At 47.0% G+C, this 21,413-nt stretch overlaps 1 protein-coding gene across 1 annotated transcript; it reads right to left on the bottom strand.

Moving 5' to 3' along the window:
* Positions 1–270: 270 nt before the first annotated feature.
* TTC34 (tetratricopeptide repeat domain 34) lies at positions 271–19,758 on the bottom strand. The gene is made up of 8 exons (XM_059866410.1): positions 18,158–19,758; positions 17,898–18,123; positions 16,110–16,302; positions 14,559–14,725; positions 13,848–14,115; positions 13,196–13,410; positions 7,324–7,613; positions 271–313 (listed from the first exon to the last, which is right to left on the bottom strand). The coding sequence occupies exons 1-8, from the start codon at positions 19,756–19,758 to the stop codon at positions 271–273; spliced, it is 3,003 nt and encodes a 1,000-aa protein (XP_059722393.1).
* Between the last annotated feature and the right edge of the window lie 1,655 nt (positions 19,759–21,413).

Raw genomic sequence — 21,413 nt, 5'->3', positions numbered from 1 at the left:
AGGGACAGGGAGAGGGGCAGGGGACAGGGACAGGGGATGGGGACAGGGAGAGGGGAAAGGGACAGGGACAGGGAGAGGGGCTGGGGACAGGGAGAGGGGCTGGGGACAGGGAGAGAGGCTGGGGACAGGAGCTCTGGACAGGAACAGGGGCTCTGGACAGGGCCAGGGGAAAGGGACAGGGACAGGGGCTGGGGACAGGGACAGGAACAGGGGCCAGGGACAAAATGCAGCTCTTTGGCAATAATGGAAGATGTACAAATAATGTAATCTTCAAAGCACCGTGTACCCGGAACGAAGAGGTGCTGACAGGCATCTGAAAGAGAGAATTATCCCCATTTTACAGATGAAAGGGAGTCACACAGAGAATCAAAGTCAAGATTAGATTAATAGACATTGATGCCAGAGGAGCTATTATGTCTTGTCTGGCATCTGGCAGAGCAGAGCAGAGAATTTCACACAGATTGCTCCATTAAATCCCCAATCTCTGTTTGGGCTGAGGAAAGACCTCCAGAGCTGCCACAAAGACACTGCACCACCTTCAAATGAGTTACTTGTGGGGCACTACTGGAAGTTCACATCCTATCCCAGCAGGAATTTATTTATCTCCCTGCTGCCTCAGCTAATTTTGTTTGAATATTTTTAAGAGCTCCTCCATCCATATCACCTGAAATCTCCTTTGCATTGGTGCTCCCTTGAGCATTGAGTTGTTCTTTTCATGTGGGGGACGAGGGCCAAAAGGATGTTGGAGTGGGAAAAGTTTAATCTTGATTTAATCTTGATAAAAGAATTATTTTTTTTTTTCCAGTGAGAGTAATCAATCACTGGAAGAGCCTCCCCAGGGACATGATAAAGTTCCCCTCACTGGAAGTTTATAAGATTTCCCAGGCTGGGCAGGGTGCTGGATAATCTTATCTAGGACCCCTTTCCCACTGAGCTTGGCTCACATGACTTTTGGTGTCCCTTCCAACCTGGGCTGTTCCATGACTCTGTGTAAAAGGTTCTGTGCATAGGAACTGATGTAAATGTGTGCTTAAAAGTTGTGTTGGATCAGGTGCTGGGGCCCAAATCCAGCACCAGCCAGAGGGAATGTTCTCAGTTTCCCTGCTGAGAACGGTTTGGATCTTTCCAAATGACACAATCTATTCTGAACTGTCACTTCCGTGGCATTTTCCTCTACATCTGTGCTTGATGTGTGATTATCCTGCAGTTCATCAGGCAGGTTTATTAGGAGTCTTAATTGGATTGCATTAGCTGGCATTTAAGCCATCCAAGCCATTTGAGAATGCAATCAATTAAAACATCCAAGCACATTAATGGTGTGGACACAGGGCAATTTCTGTAGATGGCTAATTAATTACCTGTTTACTTCAGGAAGCAGATCAAGAACGGCCAAATGATGCACCAGAAGAAAAGAAACAACATTGCAAAAATCCTCTTGGCAAGGCTGCAAAAATTAGCACATGGCAAGGTATAATTGTTCCCATTGTTAAAATCTACAGTGGGAGAACAAACCCTGCACCGTGACAGGCACTCAGAGGTGTTCCCAATAATTCCAGATTTGAATGTGACTTGCAGAGAACAGATGGAGCACATTACCAGTGCTGGAATGTCTTCTAACAGCACGTCTGAGCTTTCTAAGCAATCAAGAAGCTCTCTGAGGTGGTCATTTCAAGTGGGGAAATGCTAATCCCTGTCAGTTTTCCATTTCATCCACTACTGATCTGGATCTGAGGCTGGGGCTCTGTGGGGACTCCAGGTCCCTCACTCTGGGTTACCCCAAGGGGGTTTTTGGTGTGGCAGCACCCACCTGGAGATGAGAGCACAAATGAGGGGGATAACAAAATGCAAACCATTAACATCCTCCTGTGTTCCCTGCTCCCTCCTACAATCCCCCCCTGCCTTTACAGCTGAATTTTCTCATTTACTGATGCAGGAATGAGGCATGCAAACTGATTATGAGCTACTGCTCTTAATTTCCTTCAGAGTCCAGGGGGAAATTCTTATTCTCGTTCATTCTCTGCAACTCCTGACTCTTTGGGGTTGTGTAGAGAGCACAGAAACACAAAAATGATCAGGTTGGCTGGTGACACACCTAAACCACAGCTGCTCTGGCACAGAACATGTCCCCTGTGGCTCTCAGGGACACAAGGGAGGCTTGCCAAGGTTTCCAGGAGGTCTTGGCCATGCATGTTGTGCCCAAGGTAGACTTTGGAAATGAATTAATTGGAAATTACGTGGCTGCACACCTTAGAGGTGAAGGCTCCACACCTGTATTGAGGTGGGGGACCCAGAGGGTCAGTGGCACCAGGTGTGACTTCAGGGAAGGCCAGGACAGGAGCTGTTTTCTCACTTTCTCACTTTTCTCAATTGCTGGTTCATTGGTGAGGCACTCAAAACAGCATCACTGTGATCATGAGTGGTTTCCACTCAGCTGACATCTTTGGGACTGGCTCATGTTCTCCAGCCTCCCGTTTGGGGTGGAAATTTCTTCCCCACCCATCCTGGAACATCCTCAGCTGCCGAGAGCTACAACCAGCAATATCAGCTGAGTTTGTTTTCTGCCCTCCAGGCACTTCTGGGAGCCAATAAACCACTGCTCCTGTGCTCAGGGCTGTCTGCACACACCTGTGGGCAGGTGCAGTCTCTGGAAAAGTCAATCCTGAGACAGAAAAGTCATTCCTGAAATGCACAGCAGAGCAGGAGGGGAAGGAGTCTCCTGAATCCCACAGCTTTGGAATGCTGTGCCTGCTAAATAATGACCTGCTATTCTTAAAGTGCCACTGAGTAATGGCTGAGTGCAGCAGCAGATCCCAGCCCAGGTCAGTGTGGCTGAAATCCAAGGGAAGCAGCCAAGGCTCCAAAGGAGGCTCCAGTGCCAGTGATCATTTCATCCAATTTCTGGTGGCAGCAGCTCCTCGGAGCCCTGGCAAATTGGAAACTGCTGGATGCAGCAGCAGCACAATGATAACAGTTTATCTTCTGCAGGGGCATGATGGTGAAAGAAATGGCTTTTAGATTAGCTGTCATTAGAGTGGAACATCTGCCCCTGCAAGCCAAGGGGACTGTCCTCACTTGGGCACAAGGAAACTCATTAAATTCCTGGGTTTGCATGGCTCTGGGCCAGAGCCACACTTCCACCACGCTCTGGAGCTGGGAAGCACAATGATCTGGGCTCAAAGGCAGGAAGGAGAATTCCCTGGAGATGTGTCAGCTTCCAAAGCAGCTGCAGAAGTTGGTTCCTGTGTTTAGGTTCCCTCAGTACCTGGGAGCACACAGTGAAGTGAAATAGGAAATATTAATGGGAGTGATGGGGTTTAAAAGGAAATGAAACCTCAAAGTTTAGCTCTGCCTGAACTCTGAGGAAAAGCTTCCAGTGGAATATTTAATTCCAAAGACTTTGCCATCATTTCTAAGCTGTTCTTTGCCTGCTGGACTGCAGAGCATGAGGTCAGGAAACTTCCCTTGTCCAACTCTGTTTGTGATGCAAATATTCTCACATCTGATTTTCCTTTCACATGCTTAGAAGGAATGTTGAATACTTCAGAGGGGCAAGCCTGGCAGGGTGCTGTTTGTGCAGGAACATTCTCAACCACGATTTCACAGTTTTCTTTCAGCATTCATTACCTGGTGGTGATGTGCACCACGGTTATTGAGGGTGCAGAATATTTTAAAGGAACAGAATTTATGGAGAGCAAAGAAATAGTTGGAAGTGTCTGTGCAGAGCTCAGAGCTGAATAAACTACAGATATTTAAGCTGTAATTAATTAATGACTGCAGCTTCAAGCTGGATTACAAACAGGTATCCAGTTTCATCTTTTATTGGGCTGTATTTTCTTCTTGATTACAACAATCTTGATTAATATAAGTTTATTTGAATTCTTCACAGCTGTGTGACATTTGCAGCAGAATTCCTTGAGGATGTGTCCTACAGTACATTGTACAAGCACCAATAAAGTTCCTTTTCTAAGAATTCAGCCTTGGGTTGCTTGCACAGGGTGAGGGAAGGATCTCAAAGTGGGAAAGAGCTCCACAATCCCCATGAATTGCAGCTTAACTTTACAGAAAGGTACAGATATGATCACTGCACGTTTTTCTTCTACCTGGAGGAAGTAGAACCAGTTTTTGTTGGTGGTGGTGTTGTTGTGGTGTTTTGTTTTGTGTTTTTTTTTTTTTTTTTTTTTTTTTTTTTTAGAGAATGGCTTTTATCTAATTACAAAATTATGGACTTGTTTGAGTTGGGAGGGACCTTAAAGCTCACCTGGTTCCAGCCCTGCCATGGGCAGGGACACCTCCCACTATCCCAGATTGCTCCAAGCCCTCTCCTAGAAACTGGCTGGAAGAGTAAGAACACCACAGAGAATTAAAGAATAAATCAGAAGCTTGGGCACAGGCAAAGGACTTTAGTGAGCACAGGCAGAGGACAAGGACAATAAAAGAAAGCAATGAAAATGAGTCAGAAGCTGCTGGGAGAAGCAGCCATTCCTCAAAGCCATGAGGAATAGGCAGTCACCTGAAAAGGAATTTTTCCTCAGGACAACTCTCTAGCAGTCTTGCAGGGATGCCTATGGTCATTATTTTTAAAGAAAAAAATTTCTTTAGGAGCAATAAATGCATTCTGTCCAGGAGAATACATTGCTTAACAAAAAAACCAGGCCAAAATGCCCCAAATTTCCAGACTAATGGAGGGAATATAACTTTGGGAGACAGGACAACTGGATTATCTTCCCAATGCTTTCCATGGTCTGAAAAAAGTGGGATATCCTGTTTTTACATAATGGAAAGACTTCCAGAAAAAAATGACAAAGCCTTAAACAACCACTTCTCAAAAATAGAGAATTTCCTGTCTGTTGGTTACCACTGGAAGGAAAAGATGATCAATTTTTAAATTTTTTTCAGTTTGCAAATGGAGCCAACAGTTGTTTAAGGATATAATTTCATGCTTGGAAAGAAGATCTCCCACAACATCTTGATGCCCATTATGAGGAAAAAACCTCATCAGTGTCCCTGGGATTAAAATTGAATTTGAAGGGCAAGAAACTCAGTCTTACCTGTGCTCTTAGAGCAGAAAAAGGAGCATGCAAAGAGGAAAAGGTGGAAGGTTCCAGGTTGTACCTTTGCTGTGGGTTGATCCCATGGCTGCTGAATGAAGCTCCACCCTGGAATGTGTCCTTTGAGACAACAGCACAACAAAGAAGAGAATGCTCCCTCTTCCCTTTCATCCTAATCAAAGCAGCAGAGCACTCCTCAGCATTGCTTTCATCTTTGTTTTCAGCAGTAGCTTCTGTTTTTCTCCATGGCTGTGTTACCACACTCCAGAAATATTGGGACAGCTCCTCTGGAGCAGCCAAAACAAAGGAAGGAGCTGCTGCTCTGGGCCCCACCTCGGGTCCTTTCTGCTTCTGGCCTGAGCTGAGGCTCCCACCACACAGCTGAACCCCCAGGGATGTCCCAGCACGGCCCCAAGTCCACCTGAAAGCTGGAAAACAGACCCAGGACAGCAGGACAAGCCCTCCTGGACCTGCCAGGGGCTGATTCCACATTGGCCAGCAGGGAGGAGGAGGAGGAGGAGGAGGAGGAGGAAGGGATGCTGCAGCTCTGGGAGCAATCCCATCCTGGATGCTGCCTCCTGCTTGTGCATCACCTCTTCTGGATGAGCTGCAGGGCTGGCTCTGGGGCTAGAGCAGCCAGGAGTGTGAGGGATGGGATTCAGCAGCTCTGGCAGACACCAGAGATGATCAATCTGTGGAGAGATGATCCCTGTTATCTGCTGGCCAAGGGAGACACCAAGGTGAATTTGGAGTGGGTATCAGGGCAGGAGTCCCTGACTCGATGTTTGGTCTTTGTTGAGTCTCACCTTTCACCTTAAATGTTATTTTACTGTTCTTTGGGGCAGTAGAACAATTTTATCTGTTATTTCTTTGTTCTTTGGGGCAGTAGAACAGCTTATCTGTTCTTCAGTAGCACAATTTTATCTGTTCTTTCACTGTCCCCTGGGGCAGTAGAACAGTTTTATCTGTTCTTTCACTGTCCCCTGGGGCAGTAGAACAGTTTATCTGTTATTTCACTGTTCTTTGGGGCAGTAGAACAGTTTATCTGTTATTTCACTGTTCTTTGGGGCAGTAGAACAGTTTATCTGTTCTTTCACTGTCCCCTGGGGCAGTAGAACAGTTTATCTGTTCTTTCACTGTCCCCTGGGGCAGTAGAACAGTTTATCTGTTATTTCACTGTTCTTTGGGGCAGTAGAACAGTTTATCTGTTATTTCACTGTCCCCTGGGGCAGTAGAACAGTTTATCTGTTCTTTCACTGTCCCCTGGGGCAGTAGAACAATTTATTTGGGGGTTTGTGCTGCCCTATCCCTGATATTGGTGCTGATCCTGACAAATCCCCTGCATTCCCACCAGGGCAGATCCTTCATCCAGGAGTGGGGTGTAACCCACCCCTTCAAACTCAATTTTAATCCCAGTGACACTGATGAGGCTTTTCCCCCATAATGGGCATCAAGATGCTGTGGGAGAGCTTCTTTCCAAGCATGAAATGATATCCTTAAACAACTGCTGGCTCCATTTGCAAGCTGAAAACAAAAAAAAATGGGATCAATTTTCTTCCTGTGGTAACCAACAGACAGGGCCTTCACAAACAGCTTACAGGAGTTACTTTTGACTGATCCTTTTGACTGGCCCATAAAAAAAAGGCAAATTGATTGAACAGTAAGTGTTAAAACTCATCAAATGCTAGCTAGGAAAGACATGATTATTATTCATGAGCTGCAAGTGATTTGAATGTTTTCCTTCAGTAGGGCTGGAACCCCTGTGTTAGAATTTGTTGTTTAACCAGGAAAAAAGGCTTTTTTTTCACAATGGGGAGTTTACATAATCCACAATAATTTTTAGGAATCCTGAATTCTGCAATTTGCTTTTTTCCCTCATTGCTCTCTTGGTCAGTTTTGTTTTGCTGCCTTAAACTTTCTACTCCACGTTCAGTGTCTGTTGCATATTTATCATCAGCTTCTCATTTTTCTTATCTTCCTCATCTTTCCTTCATTCTTGCAGCCTCCCAGAAAGCAATCAGGCTGGAAAATCCCCAAACAGAGAAATCAATGTATGCTACAGCTCGATGCCTCTCGTTTGAGTCTCACTTTCAGCTTCTGGAGCTCAGAACTTTTATCAATTTTTAACCCATAGTCTGTGATTTTCCAGGCCTCTTCATAACGCTGCTTTTCAAAGTTATCTTGTGCAATTTTGTGAAAAGTTTTGGTTAAAGATTCCCTGCCAGGGCACTCAGTGATGGTGCCCAGGGCCAGGGGCTCATCCAGCTGCAGGGCCTGCATGTAGTGCTGCACTGCTGCCTCCTCCCGAGCCAGGGCCAGCAGCAGGAAGCCCTGGCAGCAGTGGTCCCCAGCCTGTGTTTTTGGGCTGTTACAGCCATGCCCTTGGATCACTTTTTCCATGTCTTTCAGAGCTTTTTCATATTTTTTCAGGTGCATCAGGCAGGCAGCTCTGTGCCTCAGGTACCTGGGGCTGGCCCTGCTGGCCAGCACAGCCAGGCTGTGGTAGCCCAGAGCCTGCTGGTGGTCATGGCCTTTCATCAGCACCTTCCCTTCCTGGGCTGCTGCCTGTGGGGACAGAGTAATCCATGTTAGTTAATAAAGGTGCCCTGATTTTTGAAGATTTTCTAAGATTTCTGATGTTTACATTCACTTTCTCACACACTTTCTGCAAATAACTTATTGGTTTGCATTCTTTTGTGGAAGAAAAGAAATTTGATAGACTATTAATTCCAGTTTCATTGGAGAGGTGGCACTGTCCCCCTCCAATCCATTGTCACTTTTAGAAAACTATAAATGTTGGAGTCAAAAAATAAACTTCCCTTTTTTCACCTTGAGAGCAGCAGTGTGCACTCGTGTTGTTTCATGTCCTATAGTGACATAAAGGAGAAAAAATTAGGGGGAAAAACAAAATCTAGTCTGGACTGGTCACACAAACAGACACTAAGAAATGTTAGTTGTTTTATCAATTGGAATTGCATCTAGCTGGAGAGCTAATAATTGGTGTGGTTTTGCATACAGATAAGAGTTCAGCTGCTCCCTGTCCGAGGCCTTGGAGAAGCATTTTTGTCATCAGCCTCACTGCAGGTGACCTGGAAGGGCAGGAAAATCCTTGGAGTGCATTCCAGGGGAACCAGAGTCCAACTTGTCACTAAAAGTTTGATTTTGGTTTCCAGACTGAAATAATTCAGGTGCCACCTGGGAAGAGCCATGAGTTCATCCCTGGATTGGGTCTCTGTGTCCCTTTTTTCCATCTATTCCATCTTATGATGTGACCAAGATATAAAACTCTTGGCTCACTGGGAACTTGCTGATATCTCAGGAGCTTCTGAGGTCCTTTGTTTTTGCACAGAATATCTCCTGAATTTGTTGAAATTCCTTAGGAATGACGAACAAAAACCTGCCTGGACCAACATCCCCAGGTGCTGCCCCACAAATGCAAGACCTAAAAATGAAATTTTTGTCTCTACTGGAGCTTACCTAAGCTGTAGGAAAAAAAAAAAAAAGGCCAACTGGTGGCTTTGCTAATTGTTAATCTTGAGTGCAATTTGACTCTCTGCCCTCATCTGAAGGGAAAAACAACAACAAGAAAATAAAGAAGGCCGAAAGAGCCACATAATTTTTAGGTTCATGGAGGTCAATGAAGAAAACTCCATTAGAAGTATTTGCCTCAAATGGATTTCTCATTATTCCCCTTTATTGGTAATAAATAAAGCTTTTAACGTGCTGCAGAGAGGGAATATTCAGGTTATAAACAAGGCTGCCATCAGCAGCTGAGGGCTTGCAAAAAGCTGGGCCAAACAAGCTGAGGCTGAAGCAAAGGATAAATATTTCCATCCTCCTCATTCCAGGGGTAACTCCTGCTTGTGGAGGCAGAAACCCAGCTAGCCCAGCCACTGTTTTAGTAGCCACACCTGACAGCCAGGTCAGGTCCTCCAGTCTCTTTGTGTGCCCTTTTTATTTTGGCTGGCTGAGGTTAGGATTGATTGCTGTCTGCAGAACTGAGGAGAACAGGTTCTGCAGGGAAGGGATCAATACTGCAGGGCAAGTCCCAGCACCTCCTCTGAGAGCAGTGGCATGAAATAATTTAGCCTGTCCTCATGGTTTAGGAGGAATTCTGCCCCAGTTATTTCATTATAATGCACAAACCATAAATATAAATATAAATATAAATATAAATATAAATATAAATATAAATATAAATATAAATATAAATATAAATATAAATATGTCTATTTATATATATAGCAATATATATCTATATATAACATAGATTGTCATATAAATATATATAAAATATATAAAATATATGTCTATTGCTATTTTTCCTGACTTAATCATATTTATTAAGGAGTCTCTCAGCTTCCACACAGAGAAATAGCAACAGGACTTCTCACCACACAGTGTCAACCCCTGGCTTTAGCAATCCTGGCCACAAATTTTCAGGCAGCCTGTCCAAACCCATCTCAGATATCTGTGTACATTTAAAGAGCAGCACATTTGCTTTGTCCTTTGAAATGTTTTTAAGACATTTGAAATGAAATGTTTTTAAGACAACTCCTCAACCCAAGTGTCCCCTCAGTGGCAGGAATTTAACAAGGGATCGAGGTGGAATTGCAGCTGCCTGAGGAGCATCTTGGCAAGAGAAGGTGTTTTTTTTTCCCCCTAGAAATTCCAGAGTTCTGGATCACATTGTTCCAAGGAACTCAGTGCAGTTCCTCAAGAGAGCTCGTGTTTGTGTAGTTTAATTGTCATTTTCAGCCTCTAAGGTGCATTTGTTGTCTCAGAGGCAGGAGAAAACACAATGGTTGTTGTTGTGCTGAATGCTGAATCTGAAGCTGGAGGTTTCAGTGCTCCAGCCTAGGGCATTTGGGGTTGTTGCACCACAATATTGCATTTATTCACTGAGCAACACTGCAGTGTTGCATTTCTTCACTGAGGCACTCACATCTCCCTGAGTCTCCCACATCAAGCCACGAGATTCTGCCTTTCCTGCCACACTTGGAGGAAAAATCCCATCTGGAAAGAAAGGATTCCCTTTCACCCTTGCTGATGGAGCAAGGTTGGGCAGCTCAGCTGGATTCTGGGTTCTCTTTTGGCTCTGCCTGATTTTAGGGACCTGAGCTGGGATGGTTTTGGGGTGTAACAGGGAAGGATTAACCAGCAGCTTGCACATTGTCTCCTAACAGAGATAAAGATGAAAACCAGGCTCAGGGAGAGAAGGCAAGGCAAGCCAGAAGGGGATGGCACAGCTGAGTTCAGCTGCTCCCTGCACGTGGCCTTGGAGAAGCATTTTTGTCATCAGCCTCACTGCAGGTGACCTGGAAGGGCAGGAAAATCCTTGGAGTGCAATCCAGGGGAGTCCAACTTGTCACTAAAGGTTTGATTATTTTCAGTTTCCAGACTGAAATAATTCAGGTGCCACCTGGGAAGGGCCATGAGTGGATCCCTGGATCCCTGGATTGGGTCTCTGTGTCCCTTTTTTCCATCTATTCACCTCACTGGGTGGAAAGGACTGAATACACACATACTTTTGTGGCATTTTTGGTTCCTATCCCTAGGGACCAATCTTATGACATGACCAAGGCTTGATTGTTAGAAAGAAAAAGAGTGAGGAGTTTACTGGGCATGGAATTATGGCCAAGGGTCAGTCCCTGAGCAGTAAATCCCAGGAGATGGAATGATAAACTCTGAGCTTTGGGAGAGGGTTGGGTGTTTCCAGGAGAGTTTGGAGCAAATCTTTCCTCCTCCACCTGCATGTGTCATGAAGGCCATGTGCAATGGCAACTTCACCTAATTCTGGCACAGACCAAGTAGTTTTGGAGACCCTTTTTGTAGGAATCTGGATCTCCAGAGCAGCTGCAGCCCCGAGGATCTGTGTGAGGGGTTGGGAATCAGCATTTACCCCTGACTTAGGAAAGCCAAGGGTTGAAGCTGCACGAGCAGCAAGCAAACTCCCTTCCTCTGACCTTTTGCAGCTTAATAAATCTTTCAGATTCCTGCTCCCATGGGGCTCTCCCAGTTGTTTACAAATTTCTCAGCATGGGACCCCTTTCACTATAAATAATGGGAGAATTTTATGGCTTTGTTTTCCATGAAATAAAAAAGAGTACATCAAGGAGCTCTCTCCTTCCTCCACCCTTTCCTATTCAGCTTATGCAGAACTATTTTTAGCTCTTCAGACCTGGCTCCAGGATAATGATGACACGTTTTTAAAAAGCCTGTATTTCCAAAATCTCAGAAAACAATGTGGCAGAAATGCTTTTGTGCTGGAGTGCTGAGACTGGGTGTGAACTCTGAACTCTTCTTTTCCTACCTGGGAAATTCAGGAACAGAGCAAACTCCTTCTCCCAGGGTAGGAACCCAGGCAAAGTCAGGCCATCATTGGGAATTTCAACATTAATTCTGTCTGTAAGCTTTTAAAACTTTGCTTTTACTGAGATCCTCCTTTCACAAACCAGAATAACCTGCCAGGCAAAAGGAAGTGCTGCTGGGAAATCCTTTGAGGCACTGAGCAGGTGGATGAAACAATTCCTTCCACACCCCAGAGAGCACACACTCCTCCCCTGGTCACAAAACACATCTAAAAACCCCCAGGTGCTTGAGTTTAAACATTTAAAAGCATGAGATGAAAGGGAGCAATGTTTTCTTTTTAAACTTCCAACCCTGGTATTGGGCTCCAGTTTTGAAATCAGCCTGGTCACACCTCTTGTCTCAATCTCTCATGATAAATAAGCCCCAGTGAGGGGTTTTATTTCAGACACAGCTGCCAAAAAGAGACAGAAATAAGTTTCTCTCCCATTTTAAAGGCTTCACTCACCTGTGGCACCAGTGGGCTCTCACATGTCAGTGCAGTTTAAGCGATATAAATGTCAGTTTGATTTTATCTTTTCCTCTTTCTTTTCTTCCTGACAGCAAAGAACATCCCTACTGTGTTGCCTCAGAAGGGAACAGCATGGATGGACTGGGCTGTGAGACCCCCCCAGAAGGAGTGATGTGGCAGCAGGGGAAATTCAGCTGTAAAATGTGTCTTCATTTACAGACTCCTCCTTAGGGCCTCCCTAGTCACAGTCTCAATTGTTCCTTTATCAACTTTCTAAAGTGGAAGATTGCAAATTGCCTCTGAAATCTTCCAACTCTTCCCCCTAAGACTGAACTTTTTACATTATTTAGAAGAGAGGGGCTCTTTTTTCTCTAATGGGTCGTGTCTGGGGACTGGTAAATTAATACTTGTTTACTTATATCCTCCTGCTGTTCTGTTCAAATACATTCCAAGGGCTCCTCTTGCTGCATTAAGGATATCAGCATGTTGTTTGTTTTATAACCTGGGAGAGAGCATAACAATATAGCTTCTCACCGGGGTGCACACCAGCAACAAATTGAATAAAAGGAAGCAAACTGATTCTCAGAACACAGAGCTTCTGGGTAATCAGAATTGCAGATGCTTGGCTGAATGTTAAAGCTCTTCACCATCAATCTGCCCTTCTCTTGTCTTATTATTGGAGATACTTTCTGGGTGTACTTTGGGGGAGAAACATGAAAAAATGCTGAATAGTAAATACTTGTGGAGGACCAGAGCTTTGTGACATTGTTGTGTCAGTTTTAGCAAAGAAAACCAGCCTCAGAACCTTTAATTTTCTAAAAATGAGAACATATTAGAAATCCTAAATGTTGCACAAAAGAAGGATGGAAGCATTTAATGTCACTGAATTGAAATATTCAGCTTCTTTTCACCAAGAAAATGAACAAAATGAATCCCCCTTCACCAGGAGCCATCCATGTATCCTCCAGAGTACAACAATTAGCAATGATCTCTTAAATCCCTACCTGCTGCCCTGACACCCCCTGAATTTCAGTGTGGGCATCACCAGCTCTTGTGCCAGGGAGACCTAAAAGGAATCCTAATTTCTCAGATGTGGCAGTGATGGATTATTAGAGACTGATCAAGGTCACTGCAGGGGAAGAAGTTTGGCCCCAACTCCCTGACCTGGCTGGAGGAAAAGCCAATTTTTGTCCTGTCCATCTGCTGAAACTCTCCCTCACACACTTCTCAAGGCAGGGAGAAATCCCTGCAAAATCCCAGTTTTGCTTCCCAATTCTTTCCCCACTGAATCCACAGATGTGGGACCAAAAAAAAAAAAGGGCTGTACCTGAGCAAGATGCTGCTGTTGTTTGGTGTCTACAAAGTTCAGGAGAAAGGCCAAGTCCTTCTCATCTCTCCTGGCCAGGGCACTGAGCGGGGCAGCTGCTCCTGCCACGTTCCTGCTCTGCAGCTGCAGCACAGCCAAGCGAGCCCTGGCAAAGTCCTCAGCAGGACAGGGGCCAAAGGCTTCCTGCAGGTGCTTGAGGGCCTCTTGGTGCCTTCCTGTTGGGGAACACCAGCACAAACTCCATAACCCATCCCATGGGGAGAAAGGTACCGAGAAACCACAGCAAGGCAGGGGTGAGGCAGCCAGTCCACGTCTAAAGGTGTTAATTATGTCATACCCTGTCCCAAAATGTTTTCAAACTTCTCTTGAGAGGCACCATCCAGCACCATCCAGCACTGTCCAGCATTATCCAGCACCATCCAGCATTGTCCAGCGTTCTCGACCATTATCCAGCACCATCCAGCATTGTCCAGCATTCTCCACCATTATCCAGCACCATCCAGCATTGTTCAGCACCATCCAGCATTGCCCAACACTGTCCAGCACCATCCAGAACCATCCAGCAACACTCTTGACATTTAATATTCACTTCTATTCATTTTTCTGCTCCCTCACCAGGCCTGACCAGCTGTGCTGAAGGACTGGAACTCACCATTTGCCATCAAAACATCAGTGTAGAAGATATGATGTTGTGCAGCCCTGCAGATTTTGGTCAGTGCTTTTGCCACTGTCAGAAGGTTCCCAAGGGTTTCTTCTCCTGGGACTTCTTTGGTGGCCACGAGCTCGCTGAGAGTGGCCCTGCCATGCTGGAGGAGCCACCCAGTGACCAAGCCTTGGGCTTCAGGCTTCAAGGACAGGATTGCTGGGATCACTGCTCCTGCCTCCACCTGCAGTGCTGAGATCAGATCTTGCACTGCCTCCTGTGGAAAACACAACGCCAAGGAAAGAAATGGAAGCAGTAATTAAGTATTGATCCTTTGTTCTTTCAGCTGCTTTCTGTTCTCTGTGAACCATGGAAAAACGTTGCTCTTCCTTGTCCTTGTGCTGCAGCTTTTCCATTTGCAAAGCTGATAGGAGGTCATAAAGGCAGGTTTGAACGAGTGTTTGCAAAGTGCTTTAAACTCCTTGGGTTATCACAAAAAATCATGACCAAGGTTTAGCCCTCCTCTCCCTAGGCTTGGGAAAGAAAATCAGTGAAGCCAGATGAGCTGTTCATACACCCAGCCAAACCCAGAGCCTTTCACTGCCCAAATTCTGTGAGAAACTCCTGATTCCAGTGGTTCCACAACAAATTCTCTGATGCTTTACACTCATATTGTTCAGCACCCTCAGAAAAACCAGCAAAGCCCCACATGGACAGTACCTTCTGCTGCCTCAGAGCGAGGTGAACAAAACCTCGGCCGCTCAGAGCTTGCACATTCCTGGGATCCTCCTTCAGGACAGCATTAAAATCAAAAATTGCAGTTTTCATCTGCCCAAGGCGTCCATAGCATCGAGCCCTGGTGAGGAGGCAATCCTCAGCATAACCACCTGGAGGACAGGGATGCAGCCATGGTTACTGCAAGGATACCCACAGGATACTCCAAAAGAGCTCCACTTGGCCTGAGGATACCTCAGGGTGAAGTACAATGAGAGTTTGCTTAAGTGGAAGTTTCCTTTATTTTTGTTGCAAGTGGAATTCCTGCCAGGTGTTATCAGCCGTGAGTTGAAAGGAAAGAGGAATCTGTGTCAGGTTGGAGTGGGAGCAGCAGGAATGAGAGGAGAAAGCCCTAAAAGGGAGATCTGTGACTGTGTGAGAGTGGAGGCACGAAGCCATTTGGCTGTTTTAATAAAGTGGGGTCAGAATCACAGAATAGTTTGGGTTGGAAGGGACCCTAAAGAGTCCCCAGCCCCCTCCCACGGGCAGGGAAGGTACACATTGTTTTGGATAAATGACTTATCCAGATGGGACTGACTAATTCCCTGCCAGAATTAATATGCACTGGGATTTGTGATGCTGAGCTGCTTTTTTTTTTTTTTTTTTTTTTTTTTTCCCTCTCTGCTTTCACACAAGTCCTGCCCAAATAAACACACAGAGCTGTCAGTGAAAATCCTGGTCCCTCCATTCCCTGCCTGCAGAGCATTTCTCTGCCATCCCTTCCTTCCAAGGCAATTTCGATGAGGATCTTAACCTGCCCAGGGTTGCAATCAATAACTGTGGCATCCAATATTGGATGATAAATCATCAGTGCCACTGGAAATATGTTTTCATAGGGAGGTCAGCAAATGCAGCTGCCTGCAGGGATCAGCTAGCAGACAGGCTCCAAGCAATTCCTCTGCAGTAATGAGGCTTTTTCTCCCTCCTGATTTGCTCCAAAACTTCTGCACCAAAGGTTATTATCACTCTGGAGCTCTACCAGTTGGCTCCTCTAAAGACAATATCTATTTCTTAACAAGCATCTGTTCTAGCAGGTGGGGAGCTGATAAGCTGGAATGCATGGGCTGTGAAATGGAACCATCTCCAAGCCATTAACAGGGTTTTTATTCCATTTCCACCAGCCAGTCTCTCTTCTTCTCAGTGCTGCTGTCATAACATTTGCTCAGAGTGAAAGGCAGATTTCCATACAAACATGGTTTTACTTGGAACACGCCAGAAGAATTTCCATGTCAGCCTGAGGGAAAGCTGGGATAGTGAAATGTGTGAGGGGCTGCATTCACTTCTTTGCACTGGGTGAAGAAGAGGGGGTGCTGTCCCTGTAGAACTGAGCTGAACCCATTTCAAGGAGTTTAAAACTCTTTATTGCTTAACTCCACCACTTCATGAACCTGCTGTGTCAGCCCTCGCCGGGGAGGTGACAGAGAACATCTGGACATCCTGTCCCACCCACATGATTTCCCTTAGGAGCAAATCCCCATGGGCAGCCTGGTGTCCTACCTGCAGCAAGAATGGCAAAGGACAGGTGGGCAATGGCCTCTTTGATGGCAGCAGCCTCCTGCTTGCCCTTCAGGATGGCCAGGGCTCGCCAGCGGCAGTGGCTCTGCAGCAGCTCTCGGTCCTCGTCCTGGAAAATGTCCAGCACTGGCAGGAGGCAGGAGGAGTCTCCAGTTCTGATCAGCCTCCTCAGCAGCTTAAGGATGGGAGAGGAAAAGGCAGCAGAGAAAGAGTTGAATGGGATGTGAGGTTGTGTGTGAGAGCTTTGTGTCCTTCCCCAGCATCCCCACCTCTCCCCGGGGCTTCAGCCAGCCCAGGATCACAAATCTCCCTGATTTATCTCCTCAGCTGGCCCTGCTGTGAATGCAGGTTGGAGAAAACAGGGATTCTTATCTTTCCTCACCACCACTGCAGCTGTGGAAATAATCCTGGGCAAATACCTGGTGCTGCCTGCTTTGTTTTGGGCAGCATCCACATTGGCAGTGGAGTGTTTTTATAAATACAGGATGATTGCCCAAAAAAGAGAATGTTCCTGTTGGACACAAGGATTCCAGTGAGCCAAAATCAAAACCAGTGAATTCATGGAAAATTAGGGAAGTTATTTTTAGTGTTGTTATTGGTAATCTGGGAAAAGCATGGATTCAAACCCACAAACTACTGTCCTTCTGGAAAAGAATCCTGTCTGACCTTTGGTATCTTTGCCTCAACAAGCACTTTTTAAACCTAATTTCCAATGAAAATGAATCAAAAGATGATTTTACAGTGCTCAGCAGGGACTGGATATTCAAATCTGAGCCAGAGAAGCCTGGACAAGAGCAGAGTTATCCTGATGTACCAGACACATCCCTTGAACTCATAAATTTCTCTATTTTATTGATAGATAAAAGTGATTGGCATCTGACAGGCAGGTGAGATAAAATATTTTGAAGAGAAATATTCAGATGTTCCATGCAGAAATTGCAGGAGAAGCTGCAGATGGAAATCCAACTTCCAAGAGGAGCACTCTAATAAAGCCACACCCTTCATTAACAGCCATCCCAAAAGCAGCAAATTACAGCAAACTTTTCTTTTTCTGAGGGAGCAGTGAAGTGCTGACAATAAAACCTTTCTCCTTATGGGTTAGCAGAATTTATATGGAATTTTAAAAAGAATACAATAGTTCCCTCTGATGGCAGAGCCTGGGAATTCAGCTTTGTGATCCTGGGTAGGAGAATCAGTTTTGCTGGAATGGCTTTCAGGGTTTCCAGCACAATTTATCAGCATTGGAGACAGAAAACTGCAGAGTGATATTGGAATTTCTGCATTTGTGTCTTTCTTCTGCAATGCTTCCTTAGGATAACTGGGGAGGTGGCACTTGTGCCTTCTTTTCTCTAAGGGAACATTCCCAATCCCATAATGTTGTCCAAGATGCTCTGTCTGGTTAAAGTGCTGAGAAATGCCATTAAAAAGCACGTGAGGAATGAGCTGGATTTAACTGGGAGTCCTTGTGTGGCCTTTTTGGACACAAATTCCTGTGATTCTATGATTTTATGGCAATATCAGCCCTGTATTTACACCTTGAAGTTCTGCTAGAGGTTCTGCACATTGGCTCCAAGTTTCACTGTGTCACAGCTCTCCCTCCTGCTACTCAGGGAGTTCCTAACAGCAAAGGTTAGTTATAAGGGGGAAATGCACCCAAACCACTGAACACAGGGATTCATCTGTAATTTCACTGTGGTCTGGAAAAATCTGGCAAATCAGCTGTTGAGGAGGGAATGACCCTGAGGATGAGGCTTTGCAGGTGCTCCTTACCTGGTTGCCATCGTACACAAAGCCTCTCTTGAGCTGCAGCAGTGCCAGCCTGGCCAGCACAGGAGCCCTCTGGGGGTTTCTGGAGAGGGCCAGTGACAGAATCTCGTGGGCTTCTTCCCCACGGCCCATCTGGTACAGGGCATCAGCACACAGGATCCGGGATGCCTCATCAGAGCTGTCCAGCTCCACCAAGAGAGAAGCCAGCTGGAAAACCCCTGGGGCATCTCTGGAGGGGGAAAAAAAAGCCAACAAAACAAAACACCTTCAAGGTTAGGAATGTGCACAGCCCTGTTTGCTTTTTCTGAAAGGAAACGGAGCTGCCTCCTGGGTACCTCTTCTTCTGGAGCATCATCTGTCCTTCCTCCTGGAGGACCTTCAGCAGCAATCCCCTCTGGTTCCACGGCACGTAGGACTTGATGGTGAAGATGGTTTCATCCAGCTTTAGCTGGCAAGCTGTGATATAATCCAGGGCTGTCAAGTAATTGCTGCCACCAGAAATGCGGATCAGCCCACGCCCACACAGGGCTTTGATGCAGCTGCTGGGATGTGGGGACTCGTGCTCGATGACCCTCTGGAAGTCCTGCAGGGCTCCGTGGTGGTCCTGGGCGTGGAGGGAGCAGAAGCCTCGCAGTGCCAGCAGGGTGTTGTGGTAAGTGCTCTGCTCTGCTGTCAGCAGCTGCTCACACATGTCCAGGGCGGCCCTGGCTTGTCCCTGCAGGAGGTGACAGTCTGCCAGCCGGACCCTGAGCTCCCGGCTGGATCCTGGGCAGATGTGCAGGAGCAGCTGGATTGTCTGGATGACAGGAGGGAGCAGCTCAGTGCCACGGGTGCCCCTGAGCTCAGCCCGAGCATGCACAGCCTCCCTGTAGGCTCCAAACCTCCCCTCCAGGGCAGCTCTGGCCTGCTCCTCGATCTTTTCAGCATCACAGGGTGAGAAAAGCTCTTCAAAGCCTTTCATTGCCTGGGCAGGGTCTGCTGCAAAGGCTGCTGCTAAATCCTGCATCATTTCCTGCGTGCATCCTCCCAGGAAGAAATACGCAGCAGCTCGTTCCAGGAGCAGAGCCAGAACGTCCTCACCTCTGAGATTCTCAGCTGAGAAGCCCTCAAGGGCCTTGGTGCAAACAGCCACACACTCCTGAAACTCTCCTGTTTTTCGGAGGCGGGCTGCCCGTGCCCTGCACACCCAGGTGTGCCCAGGTGCCACCGCAGCCAGGAATCTGTAGCAGTCACCCAGCCACTGCTCCGAGGAGCTGCAGCCTGGGCTTCCCTCCTGGCACGTGGAGAGATGATCAGAGAAAGCCTGGACGACCTGGGGCAGGTGCTCCCTTTGCCGGCTGCACACGTAGGCTGCTGCCTCAGTTTGGTGCAGCACAAAGGCTTGGACATAATCCACGATTCCCTTCCCAGCCTGTGTCCCCGAGAGCACCCGTGCCAGCGCCCTCAGCAGCAGCAGCTCCATGGAACCCCTCGGGTTAGCCTCCAGCAGGACATTGCATTTCCTCACCACCTCCTCCGAGCACCCTCGCCTCAGCAGGGCCTCCAGCTCGTACACTGAGGCCACCACGTTGTTTGGGATCAGGGTGGACAGGAAGATCGCAGCTATTCCCACGCTGAGGGACACCACGGCCAGGTTCCTGCTCTGGATTTTGGGGATTTGAGCCTTGCCTTGGCACCAGGCCTCCAAGGTGGCCACCACTCTCTCCCAGAGCCCGTGGGCCATGGAGTTCACTCTCTGCACTGCTGTGGGGGCGCAGCAGCTGAAGGCAGCCAGGTAAAAAGCTGTGGCTGCTGGAAATTCCTGCTGGGAGAGGCGCTCGTCCCCTTCCCCACAGAGCAGGGCGGCGAGCTCCTCGGGGGACATTTCCTGGGCTTGGGCCTTCACCGAGCGCCATCACGGGCGGGACATGGCCGGGGCCTGGAAAACAGAAACCAGAGGTGGGGAGCTGGGTTTGAGCAGGAAATCAGAAATGAGGGGCTCTGGAGCTGGGTTTGATCAGGAAATCAGCCATGAGGGGCTCTGGAGCTGGCTTTGAGCAGGAAATCAGCCATGAGGGGCTGTGGAGCTGGGTTTGAGCAGGAAATCAGCCATGAGGGGCTCTGGAGCTGGGTTTGAGCAGGAAATCAGCCATGAGGGGCTGTGGAGCTGGGTTTGAGCAGAAAATCAGAAACGAGGGGCTATGGAGTCAGAATATCAGTAGTGAAGGGCTGTGGAGCAGGGTTTTGAGCAGAAAATCAGCCATGAGGGGCTGTGGAGCTGGGTTTGAGCAGGAAATCAGAAATGAGGGGATGTGGAGCTGGGTTTGAGCAGAAAATCAGCCATGAGGGGCTGTGGAGTCAGAATATCAGTAGTGAAGGGCTGTGGAGCAGGGTTTTGAGCAGAACATCAGAAATGAGGGGCTGTGGAGCAGAATTGGAGCAGAAAATCATCAGTGAGGGGCTGTGGAGATGGGTTTGAGCAGGAAATCATTAGCGAGGGGCTGTCGAGCTGGGTTTGAGCAGAAAATCAGCAGAAAATCATCAGTGAGGGGCTGTGGAACAGGGTTTTGGCAGAAAATCAGCCATGAGGGGCTGTAGAACAGGGTTTGAGCAGAAAACCAGAAATGAGGGGCTGTGGAGCAGGGTTTTATCCTAAAATCAGAAATGAGGGGCTGTGGATTCAGAATATCAGTAGTGAAGGACTGTGGAGCAGGGTTTGAGCAGAAAATCAGAAATGAGGGGCTGTGAAGGAGAATTTGAGCAGAAAATCATCAGTGAGGGACTGTGGAGTAAAATTTTAGCAGAAAATCAGTAATGAGGGGCTGTGGAGTAGAATTTAGCAGAAAATCAGCAGTGAAAGGCTGTGGAGCAGGGTTTGAGCAGAAAATCAGTAATGAGAGGCTGTGGAGCAGAATTTGAGCAGAAATCATCAGTGAGGGGCTGTGGAGCAGGGTTTGAGCAGAAAATCAGTAATGAGGGGCTGTGGAGCAGAGGTTTGATAGAAAAACAGTAATGGTGGGCTGTGGAGCAGGGTTCTAGCAGAAAATCAGCAATGAGGGGCTGTGGAGCAGAGTTTCAATAGAAAATAATCAATGAGGGGCTGTGAAACAGAGTTTTAGCAGAAAAACAGCAACGAGGTGCTGTGGAGCTGAGTTTTGATAGAGAATCATCACTGAGGGGCTGTGGAACACAGGTTTGAGAGAAAATCAGCAATGGGGGACCATGGAGCATAATTTGAGCAGAAAATCAGCCATGAGGGGCTCTGGAACACACATTTTTCCATTTGCAGGGAGCAGCTTTTCAAATGCCAGATGCCAGCAAGCCCAGGAACTGTGAAAAGCTAGGATTTGGTCACTGCCAGGTTTCTGGGGGAGTAAAGCCACGAGGAGAAACATCACAGAGGTTCACAGAGGTTGGAAAGCACCTACTCCCCTGGTCAGCATTCCCTGCCCGTGGAATGAGGCTGGGACAACCATTTGATGAATTTTTAATCATCAATGTCACCGCTGGTGGGGACACGGAGGAGACAGAGCCACACCT

This window comes from Haemorhous mexicanus, chromosome 23 (assembly GCF_027477595.1).
Source record: "Haemorhous mexicanus isolate bHaeMex1 chromosome 23, bHaeMex1.pri, whole genome shotgun sequence".
Lineage (NCBI taxonomy): Eukaryota > Metazoa > Chordata > Aves > Passeriformes > Fringillidae > Haemorhous > Haemorhous mexicanus.
This window is presented reverse-complemented; position numbering and strand designations above follow the sequence as displayed.

Coding starts and splice junctions, on each gene's coding strand:
- TTC34 (XM_059866410.1), bottom strand. CDS start 19,758: ATGTCCCCCGAGGAGCTCGCCGCCCTGCTCTGTGGGGAAGGGGACGAG. Junction 7,614..13,195: donor AACAGCAGCATCTTGCTCAG/GTACAGCCCTTT, acceptor CTGTCCCCACAG/GCAGCAGCCCAGGAAGGGAA. Junction 314..7,323: donor GCAGTGCAGCACTACATGCA/GGCCCTGCAGCT, acceptor TCTCTCTTTCAG/ATGCCTGTCAGCACCTCTTC.